General features: G+C 48.9%; 2 protein-coding genes across 22 annotated transcripts in view; both read right to left on the bottom strand.

Moving 5' to 3' along the window:
• Positions 1 to 480: 480 nt before the first annotated feature.
• The window catches only part of LOC108710689 (pleckstrin homology domain-containing family A member 5), a 74,580-nt gene continuing 64,424 nt past the window's right edge, over positions 481 to 10,636 (bottom strand). For 18 of the 21 annotated variants that reach the window (XM_041585732.1, XM_041585735.1, XM_041585738.1 and 15 more), the window contains 15 exons: positions 10,101 to 10,163; positions 7,563 to 7,643; positions 7,327 to 7,476; positions 7,147 to 7,248; positions 6,807 to 6,912; positions 6,496 to 6,545; positions 4,876 to 5,061; positions 4,516 to 4,627; positions 4,309 to 4,424; positions 3,885 to 4,082; positions 3,510 to 3,665; positions 3,149 to 3,270; positions 2,177 to 2,292; positions 1,875 to 1,985; positions 481 to 971 (listed from right to left, as the gene is read on the bottom strand). In XM_041585732.1, coding sequence (XP_041441666.1) covers positions 1,894 to 1,985; positions 2,177 to 2,292; positions 3,149 to 3,270; positions 3,510 to 3,665; positions 3,885 to 4,082; positions 4,309 to 4,424; positions 4,516 to 4,627; positions 4,876 to 5,061; positions 6,496 to 6,545; positions 6,807 to 6,912; positions 7,147 to 7,248; positions 7,327 to 7,476; positions 7,563 to 7,643; positions 10,101 to 10,163 — 1,650 coding nt within the window. In that variant the 3' untranslated portion in view covers positions 481 to 971; positions 1,875 to 1,893. The remainder of the gene's footprint in view (positions 972 to 1,874; positions 1,986 to 2,176; positions 2,293 to 3,148; positions 3,271 to 3,509; positions 3,666 to 3,884; positions 4,083 to 4,308; positions 4,425 to 4,515; positions 4,628 to 4,875; positions 5,062 to 6,495; positions 6,546 to 6,806; positions 6,913 to 7,146; positions 7,249 to 7,326; positions 7,477 to 7,562; positions 7,644 to 10,100; positions 10,164 to 10,636) is intronic. The other 3 variants (XM_041585734.1, XM_041585743.1, XM_041585742.1) reach the window with 3 other exon arrangements.
• Positions 7,650 to 10,088, bottom strand: LOC121401341 (trichohyalin-like). Its single transcript, XM_041585755.1, has 3 exons — positions 9,377 to 10,088; positions 9,159 to 9,338; positions 7,650 to 8,985 (listed from the first exon to the last, which is right to left on the bottom strand). The coding sequence occupies exons 2-3, from the start codon at positions 9,299 to 9,301 to the stop codon at positions 7,704 to 7,706; spliced, it is 1,425 nt and encodes a 474-aa protein (XP_041441689.1). The 5' UTR covers positions 9,302 to 9,338; positions 9,377 to 10,088; the 3' UTR covers positions 7,650 to 7,703.

Genomic DNA, 10,636 nt, shown 5'->3' with positions numbered 1-10,636 from the left:
AGAGAGGGATACTGTGAGACAGACAGTGAGAGAGTTAGACAGACAGTGAGACAGAGAGGGATACTGTGAGACAGACAGTGATAATGTGAGACAGACAGTGAGACAGAGAGGGATAATGTGAGACAGTAAATGAATTCATGAACAGTCAGTTTGTACATATGAGGGGGAGGGGGTGAGACAGACCCCGGGGTGGAGAGTTGTCGGTTCAGAAGGTCCAAAGCTCCCAGCGGTCTCTTTCCATAGAAACCCGTGATACTTGTGCAACTGTCTCCTCCAGGGGAGAATCATTAAAGGGTAAATCTGCCCAACACTGTTGTCCCTTAAAGGTGCAGAGGAACAAAAGAGTCAGAACCAGTGCCGGCTCCATTTCTTCTGTTGGATCTAAAGGAAGGATTGTGGGAAATGATTTCACTCGACTCCGGATTCACCTGGAACTGAGCCAAAAGGGGGCGGGTCTATGCAAATGATGCAAGCAGCCAATAAAACAAGAGGGACATTTATTTGGTCTGTTATAAAAGAAATCGGAATATTCTGCATGAAACTAAATCCATGTGACACCAGGTGAGGGTCGTGCCCATAATTTATTCACTCGCCCCCCGTTATTGCTCTACATCCTCCCCCTCCCTGGAAGAATCAAATACCCCAACATTTCTGCCCCCCTCTCTCTCCCAAACTCTCTGTTGCCCCCGTGGGGGCTCATATTAAATATAAATATATATATTATACAAATCGGCTGTTAAAAGTCCCAGACGTGAGGGGTATAAAACTGCCGGGGAAATAAAGTGGCGCAGGCGAATGTTTGTGACGTCCCCGGGCAGCGATCATCTAAACGAGTAAAAATGTCTTTGTGTGTGTGTAATGTAAGTGGCCCCAAGTGTGGCCCCAAATGTGGCCCCAAGTGACATCGGCTACAAACTTCTGTACAGCTACCGCTCCACGAGCCCAAATCCTCACTCGCTGTTGTGTCTGCTCTGTAAGAGAGGGAACAGCCAATCAGAAGTCAGTATTACACACAAGGGCTGTCTCTAAGCACCGAATTCTATTCCTGAGGGGGAGGTTCCTGTCTGACCATGGGAAAGAGAACAGCCCAGGAGCAGGAAGTAGAGACAATCAGAGCTCTGTACCTGGGTAAGTACTGGGGGAGATTGGATTCACTTACCCAGGGGGAGGTTCCTGTCTGACCATGGGAAAGAGAACAGCCCAGGAGCAGGAAGTACAGAGAACCAGAGCTCTGTACCTGGGTAAGTACTGGGGGAGATTCACTTACCCAGGGGGAGGTTCCTGTCTGACCATGGGAAAGAGAACAGCCCAGGAGCAGGAAGTACAGAGAATCAGAGCTCTGTACCTGGGTAAGTACTGGGGGAGATTCACTTACCCAGGGGGAGGTTCCTGTCTGACCATGGGAAAGAGAACAGCCCAGGAGCAGGAAGTACAGAGAACCAGAGCTCTGTACCTGGGTAAGTACTGGGGGAGATTGGATTCACTTACCCAGGGGAGGTTCCTGTCTGACCATGGGAAAGAGAACAGCCCAGGAGCAGGAAGTACAGAGAACCAGGCATGTGTATCAAGAGGCTCAGTAACCACAGTATTTGCAGTAACCAGCACCCAATGGGGGGGGGCGTGTAAGGATTAAATAAACAACTCTTTTGTTTAGGGAATATAAAAGCTCAGAACACTTTGTGGTTGTTAATATTATGAATATGAAACAAGAGCCCCAGCTGCTGTTCATTCCATCTGACAGAAAATGAAGTTAGTGAGCAGAGAAGTCACATGACATTTGGTCAGTTCTTTGCAGAGGGACATCACATGACTTTCCTGGGTCAGTTACAATGAACAGCAGGTTAGTCGGCAGATGAAGACTCTGGGGTCCTTACCTTGTAACCCGGGGGGCACCTATACACACATGAAGTGGGTGCCTTCGGTGAGCTGGGCTTGTGCTGGTGAAGCAGGTAAAGTGGGCGTCTCTGGGAGAGATCGGGTGGCGGCTGCAAGACACAATCATACAGTCAATGAGAACAAAGGCTCCGCCTCCTCTGGGGGCCCCTCATACAGCCCCCCAGATTCAGCAAACAGCAGCAGGGGCCAATAAGCCTACAGTATACACCCCATACACGTCATGTGATCTCTATGCACAGTCACTGCAGGGCCAAACTGACCAATAAGAGAAGCCACTCACCTTCTAATGACGCAGCAAAGTCGTAAGGCGAAAGAACAGCTGGTGCCGGGGCCTCGTTGCTGCTGATGCTGGTGGTGGCCACCTTGTGATTGGCCAGTGACGGGGAGACTTGGCCACTAAACCCAAACAAGAGGGGATTATACACAATTGCACGCAACAGCACATAGACCCCATATACCCCTCCTCAATCCCATGATGCAACAGCACATAGACCCCATATACCCCTCCTCAATCCCATGATGCAACAGCACATAGACCCCATATACCCCTCCTCAATCCCATGATGCAACAGCACATAGACCCCATATACCCCTCCTCAATCCCATCATGCAACAGCACATAGACCCCATATACCCCTCCCCAATCCCATGATGCAACAGCACATAGACCCGCAATACCCCTCGCCAATCCCATCATGCAACATGCACATTAGACCCCATTATAACCCCTCCTCAATCCCATTCATGCAACAGCACATAGACCTCCATATACCCTCGCCAATCCCATCAATGCAACAGCACTAGACCCCCAAATACCCCTCCCCAACTCCATGATGCAACAGCACATACTACCCAATAATACCCCTCCTCAATCCCATCATGCACAGCACATAGACCCCAAATACCCCTCCTACAATCCCCATCCTGCAACAGCAACACGTAGACCCCATATATCCCCTCCTCAATCCCAATGATGCAACAAGCACATAGAACCCCATTATACCCCTGCCTCAATCCATCATGCAACAGCACATAGACCCATTATACCCCTCCTCCAATCCCATCATGCAACAGCAACATAGACCCCATACTACCGCCTCTCTCAATCCCATGATGCACAGCACCATAGGCCCATACTCAACCCCTCTCAATCCATGATGCCAACAAGCACATAGACCCCAAATACCCCTCCCCAATCCCATGATGCAACAGCACAAACAACAGAACTAGTGCTGATGAGGGGCAGAAATACCTGATTTCTCCCAGCGAGTGAATTGACGCAACAGGATAATAAAGTGCAGGAGGGTCCGGCGCCGGCGTCTCTTTGGCATCAGATGCAGCAAAATTCCCTGTGTCCCCGGTTGTCTCCGCGACCTGAGAAAAATCCAGGAACTACTGAGTCTGTTTGCACAAATGGAACAAGAAGTGCCGCACTCACACTCACACTCACTGACTGGAGTCCCAGATTAGTGCTTACACCCCCCTTTGGGGGCAGGGCTAGGTATACACGGGGCTGCACACAGAATAAGAATTACATGGAAGCAGCAGAATGCGCTGATCATGCTAATTAGAGTGTTAGCTCTGTAGGCCAGGGGCTTTCTCATGTCTATCACCTCTGTGGCTGCGTCGGAGTCAGACCTCTCAGCTCCCGCCTTTTCCTTCAGTCTGAGAATCTCTTCGGCCGGCGACTCCCTTTGCGTGGAGTTTTCTCGCACCGCGTTCTCTATGTCTTTAATGTTACTGAATATTTTATCGTCCCGCCGGCGAATCTGCAAAGAAAAAGAAGTGGCATCAGTCTCCTCTCGCTCCTGACTGCCCACGTACCCCCTGCAGGACTGTCGCTTCGTTAGGGATGGAAGGATAATTAGCGGCTCATGCAACATATTATGTAAATGCCCAGTTATATGGAGATAATGAGCTCTGTATAAACAACCAAACCCCAATCAGGCAGGTCTTTCCCAGTGCCAATATGGCCGGTTTTTACTGACCATTTTGAGGGAATTCTCCCGGGAGAAGGAAGGGCTCTGGGTTGGCGACTGCTCTGGGGCCCCAAATAAACTGAAGGGCTTTTTTCGCAGGGAGGGTTGCTGGTGTTTCTTCATTCGCTCCAGTTGCTCCTCCACCGTCATACGGGTCCTGGGCGTATCCGCTATACACAGGTGTTCAACCGCACTCCTCGGCCGATCCTTAAACAACAAAGGGCACAGGTCACCCATCACTAAAGTGCATCTATTCTCCCGGGGGTCAATCCCCTCTTCTCCACAGGCACATCTGTTTAATGGGGTAACCACCCTAATATCATACACAACACAAGGGTTGGACTGTCCCAAGTGTAAATAATGGCAGAGCGACGTGATTGGTGCTGATCAGAGGGGGCGGAACAAAGGGCAAGATTTCCATAAAAGCACTCACTGTTTTCGGCTCCATCTTCCTGCCCTTCCTTAAAGTGACATAGGAAGCGATAGTGGTGGATTCCATTGGAGGAGACTTGGTTCTTGGGGACACGACCCCCACGGGATAGTGTGACCCTAAAATGAAGAGAAAACGCCACTACGGGGTAACTGACGCGCTCAATTGCCCAACCTGGCCCTAATGTCCACCCTAAAGGGCAAGACGAACCTTTACTTTCTAAGTTCCCAGCCGCCTCGCTCTTGTCATCAGCGTTGGTCTCGTCCACTTCCGCTACAGTCGTCAGCTCGGGCTCACTCTTGTACAGCCTGTAGTCTGGCCCCTAGAGGAGGGCAATAAGGGCTCAGTAATGCCCCACGTACACACTCAAATGGGGCGCATGAGTGAAATAAAAGCCACGTCACTGTCAGACCAATGGGAACACAGAGAAGCTACAGGGGCCAATCAGCAGGAATCCACAAACAATGGCACCCGCTAGGGACCAAACTATAAAGAGCAAATGATGTCATGCAGCCAATGTCCATGGGGTCGGGGGGGATGGGGTCGGAGTGAGCAGAATGTGGCCCTTACACAACAGGATCCGTTTCTCTGATACCCTTGCACATGGGCGCTGGTCTTGTCATCAGGGAGATGAATGGGGCCCCTGTTATAGCACAGCAGGGCCGGGCTGCTCTTACTGGGCATGGGGGGCATTGTGGAAGCCCCTTCGGGTAAATCATAGGAGCGAGGGAGCGGAGGGCGCGGCGGGACCTCCTCCTGGGGATGGCAGAACAGTCACCTGATTACCTACTGCATCTCCATAGGTCAGTCCACGCACCAACAGCTTCCAATCACAAGCGCTTTGTTACCAGCTTAAAGGGGCCAAACATTAAAGGAGAAGGAAAGGCTAAGAGCTTTATCAGAAAGATCTGTATAAATACACCAGTAACCAGAGTCCTCTGTCAAACATCACATTTCTTTCCTTCTATTGTGTACTCATGGGCTTCTGTATCAGACTAACTGTTTTCAGCTTAAACCTCCAGGGCTAGGGCTTGAGCATGCTCAGTTTGTTCCTCTCTCCCTCCCTGCTGTAATCTGAGCCCAGAGCTATGAGTGAGCAGGGAGAGACTCAGACAGGAAGTGATGTCACACCAAGCTAATATGGCAGCTGCTATCCTAAACAAACAGAGACAGCTTCTAGAGCTGGTTACTCAGGTATGGTAAAGCATTCTACAGAATAAATATAGCATTCTAGCTTGCACTATTGTGGTTAATCTATCGGCAGTAAACTGCCTCAGTAGCTTTCCTTCTCCTTTAACTTCCAATATCTTTCTATAGAAGTGCATTGTTACATCATTTACCCTGCATCAGCCGGCTTTCTGGTTGCTGGGGACAGTGACCCTAGCAACCAAACAGCACCTTAAAGGGGAGCTATCGTGAAAATTTAATATAAGCTTCCTCATACTGAAGTAAGAAACGTTTTTAAATACAATCAATTAAATATTCTGCATTGTTTCTGAAATAATCAAGTTTATCTTCACTATTCCTCTCTCAGCATCTGTTTCTCTTCATTCTCTCTTCATGTGGCAGTTGGGTGTCAGATATTCACTGACAGTTACATCCAATATATCTTATAGGGGGGCTCCGTTCCTAGCAGATGAATTAGAGCTCACTCAACTGATTCCAGTACAAACAAAATCTAACAAAATAACTGCTTTTTGCGCAAATTCTGCATGTAGAGAGACATCCCTATAAGATATATTGGATGTAACTGTCAGTGAATATCTGACACCCAACTGCCGCATGAAGAGAGAATGAAGAGAAACAGATGCTGAGAGAGGAATAGTGAAGATAAACTTGATTATTTCAGAAACAATGCAGAATATTTAATTGATTGTATTTAGAGACTTTCTTATTTCAGTATAAGGAAGTTTATATTAAATTTAAATGTTCCTGATAGTTCCCCTTTCAGGTAATCCAGGCCTCACGAGCTGCTTTACCCATGAATCTGGTGGTCACTAAGCTTAACATTCATTTCACGGATCACATGATGCTTTATAGGGACCTCCAATGAGCAATTGCCTCCCACCCCTGAGAGTGTGAACTGGGGGTGCTGGTGCCCCCATAACTGGATCAAGGCTCTGCCTCTTGTTAATGAGAATTAGCAGCGTACAGTAATTAGCTAGTTCCCAATAAAAACCAAAACCTCACCTCGTTTGCGCTGTTTCCCGTAGAAATCGCGTGGGACTCGGATTCAGCTGCTGGAAGGAAGAAATATAAATTTCCCATGATTCCCATGCAGAGGGCTTATTCCTGGCACAGGGTAATGTAGGAACCCCTCTGATAGGATAAAGTAATAAGCAGGATACGTGCAGGGAGTTCCCTAATAAAGACTCCCACCAATCTGCCCCTCTATTGTTGCACTACAGCTCCTGGGTAACAAAGGGTTACCGTCTATCTCCCAATTGCCCTACAGTCTGTCCCATCATCTCACAGATTTCAGCCAATCGGAGCGAGCTTACCGGCCTGGGTTCTGTGCTGCTTGCGCTTGCTGAGTCCTTCCATCACGTCCTGAATTCTCCAGATTTCCTTCTGCATCTGGGCGCGCTGAATCCCCCCCGTTTCGCTCTATGGAAGCAAGTGACAAACAGCTCATTGCGACAAATCGTTACAAATTGCACGGAGTCGCAATACACATGAGCGATGGCTGCTCTCTGGGGGCCCTGTTTTTGTGGAGTGGATTCAGTAACAAATCAGGGACTAATGATAAAAAGATTATTGGAAAATAGTGATCAATTCTGCAAGCGACCAACTGCAAGTGCTGAGTTGGAAATCAGAGAGCTCCCATTATTAAGCACTTACCTGCACCCCTCCCAGTCGATCCAGCTGCTCCCGCATTTGGTTCCTCGCCGCAGTCACATCGCGCTCTAACTTGTCGTATTCTCGCCACGATCGCTCCAGCTCCTACGGAAAGCGCAACAGGTCAGAAATGTGTCTGGGGGTCATTCACTGCATCACATGGGAGTAAAGTCCATGACTTACTGCAGTAGCGCGAGACACTTCCCGACACGTGCTGAGCAGTCCATTCTGCAGGTCGTCTCTCTGTAGCACCACGTTCTGTATGGCAGTCGGATTGTCGGCATTTAGTTCTATCTCCTGGCTGGCAGAAAGCAGCGCCTGCTCCAGAGTCAACTAACGGCAGAAAAACGAGGAGTTTAATATTGGGCCCAAACACAGTCACGTGCCTTGCAGGGGACACAAGAGACACACAGACTCACCTTCTCCTTGTGCAACTGTTGCAGCTTCTGCTCCAGGGCCTGAACCAATTTGTCCTGTTCACACAAACGGCTCAGCTTGGCCTGAGGGGGAAACAAATGGGGTGAAAGGGGCAGGAGTAACAATAGGGACACGCTGGGGCATTAACGGTGCAGTGTGTGTGCCCTAACCCTGCTCCAATCACTGCCTCTGTAATTCTGCACTTCCTTCCTCCTTCTGCTCCAATCACTGCCTCTGTAATTCTCAACTTCCTTCCTCCTTCTGCTCCAATCACTGCCTCTGTAATTCTCAACTTCCTTCCTCCTTCTGCTCCAATTACTGCCTCTGTAATTCTCAACTTCCTTCCTCCTTCTGCTCCAATCACTGCCTCTGTAATTCTCAACTTCCTTCCTCCTTCTGCTCCAATCACTGCCTCTGTAATTCTCAACTTCCTTCCTCCTTCTGCTCCAATCACTGCCTCTGTAATTCTGCACTTCCTTCCTCCTTCTGCTCCAATCACTGCCTCTGTAATTCTCAACTTCCTTCCTCCTCATGCTCCAATCACTGCCTCTGTAATTCTCAACTTCCTTCCTCCTTCTGCTCCAATCACTGCCTCTGTAATTCTGCACTTCCTTCCTCCTTCTGCTCCAATCACTGCCTCTGTAATTCTCAACTTCCTTCCTCCTCATGCTCCAATCACTGCCTCTGTAATTCTCAACTTCCTTCCTCCTTCTGCTCCAATCACTGCCTCTGTAATTCTGCACTTCCTTCCTCCTTCTGCTCCAATCACTGCCTCTGTAATTCTCAACTTCCTTCCTCCTCATGCTCCAATCACTGCCTCTGTAATTCTGCACTTCCTTCCTCCTTCTGCTCCAATCACTGCCTCTGTAATTCTCAACTTCCTTCCTCCTCATGCTCCAATTACTGCCTCTGTAATTCTCAACTTCCTTCCTCCTTCTGCTCCAATCACTGCCTCTGTAATTCTCAACTTCCTTCCTCCTTCTGCTCCAACCACTGCCTCTGTAATACTGCACTTCTTTCCTCCTCCTGCTCCAATTACTGCCTCTGTAATTCTGCACTTCCTTCCTCCTTCTGCTCCAATCACTGCCTCTGTAATTCTGCACTTCCTTCCTCCTTCTGCTCCAATCACTGCCTCTGTAATTCTCAACTTCCTTCCTCCTCATGCTCCAATCACTGCCTCTGTAATTCTCAACTTCCTTCCTCCTTCTGCTCCAATCACTGCCTCTGTAATTCTCAACTTCCTTCCTCCTTCTGCTCCAATCACTGCCTCTGTAATTCTGTACTTCTTTCCTCCTCCTGCTCCAATCACTGCCTCTGTAATTCTGCACTTCCTTTCTCCTCCTGCTCCAATCACTGCCTCTGTAATTCTCAACTTCCTTCCTCCTTCTGCTCCAACCACTGCCTCTGTAATTCTCAACTTCCTTCCTCCTCATGCTCCAATCACTGCCTCTGTAATTCTGCACTTCTTTCCTCCTCATGCTCCAATCACTGCCTCTGTAATTCTGCACTTCCTTCCTCCTTCTGCTCCAATCACTGCCTCTGTAATTCTGCACTTCCTTCCTCCTTCTGCTCCAATCACTGCCTCTGTAATTCTGCACTTCCTTCTGCTCCAATCACTGCCTCTGTAATTCTGCACTTCCTTCCTCCTTCTGCTCCAATCACTGCCTCTGTAATTCTGCACTTCCTTCCTCCTTCTGCTCCAATCACTGCCTCTGTAATTCTCAACTTCCTTCCTCCTCATGCTCCAATCACTGCCTCTGTAATTCTCAACTTCCTTCCTCCTTCTGCTCCAATCACTGCCTCTGTAATTCTGCACTTCCTTCTGCTCCAATCACTGCCTCTGTAATTCTGCACTTCCTTCCTCCTTCTGCTCCAATCACTGCCTCTGTAATTCTGCACTTCCTTCCTCCTTCTGCTCCAATCACTGCCTCTGTAATTCTGCACTTCCTTCCTCCTTCTGCTCCAATCACTGCCTCTGTAATTCTGCACTTCCTTCCTCCTTCTGCTCCAATCACTGCCTCTGTAATTCTGCACTTCCTTCTGCTCCAATCACTGCCTCTGTAATTCTGCACTTCCTTTCTCCTCCTGCTCCAATCACTGCCTCTGTAATTCTGCACTTCCTTCCTCCTTCTGCTCCAATCACTGCCTCTGTAATTCTGCACTTCCTTCTGCTCCAATCACTGCCTCTGTAATTCTGCACTTCCTTCTGCTCCAATCACTGCCTCTGTAATTCTGCACTTCCTTCCTCCTTCTGCTCCAATCACTGCCTCTGTAATTCTCAACTTCCTTCCTCCTCATGCTCCAATCACTGCCTCTGTAATTCTGCACTTCCTTTCTCCTCCTGCTCCAATCACTGCCTCTGTAATTCTGCACTTCCTTCCTCCTTCTGCTCCAATCACTGCCTCTGTAATTCTGCACTTCCTTCTGCTCCAATCACTGCCTCTGTAATTCTGCACTTCCTTCCTCCTTGTGCTCCAATCACTGCCTCTGTAATTTCAGCCTCCCTGCCCTCCTGCTTTGCATTTGCCCCAGTCACTTACATCGATGTCCAGCTCTTCTGATCGGTATTTATACGCCGTTGAGCGACCATCATCTTGCGCAATCTATAAAACATTAGCGTTAGTCAGAAATGCGCTCTGGGCTTTGGCGAGAGGGGGGGGGGTTAATACAGGGTGTGTGTGTGGCCCCCATTTCAGGTGGGCAATCCATTAGCACACATTGGATATTCCTGCCTCATAAATCTGCTCCTTGTCCCCTGCTGAACCCTAAAAGCTTCAGATAGGCTCTTTTCCCAAAATGCACTCCCCTGCAGCATCAAGATCCCTCCCCATTGTAGCGTCACATGAGCCTGGCTGTGAATCTCCCTTACTGCTGTGTTCCTCCCCATTGTAGCGTCACATGGACCTCGCTGTGAATCTCTCTTATAAATACCCACAAGGCCCAGCTAATACACGTGGTGTTCCTCCCCATTGTAGCGTCACATGGGCTTGGCTGTGAATCTCCCTTACAAATACCCACAAGGCCCAGCTAATACAGGCTGTGTTCCTCCCCATTGTAGCATCACATGGACCTGGCT

Source organism: Xenopus laevis, chromosome 3L (assembly GCF_017654675.1).
Source record: "Xenopus laevis strain J_2021 chromosome 3L, Xenopus_laevis_v10.1, whole genome shotgun sequence".
NCBI lineage: Eukaryota > Metazoa > Chordata > Amphibia > Anura > Pipidae > Xenopus > Xenopus laevis.
Note: the sequence above shows the minus strand (reverse complement) of the source record. Positions and strands in the feature narration are given on the sequence as shown.

Excerpts from the sequence above, each read along its gene's own strand:
- LOC121401341 (XM_041585755.1), bottom strand. The coding sequence starts at position 9,301 with ATGAGGAGGAAGGAAGTTGAGAATTACAGAGGCAGTGATTGGAGCAGA. Across the intron at positions 8,986-9,158 it reads AGTGATTGGAGCAGAAGGAA|GAAGGAAGTTGAGAATTACA; the intron begins GTGCAGAATTAC and ends GAGCATGAGGAG.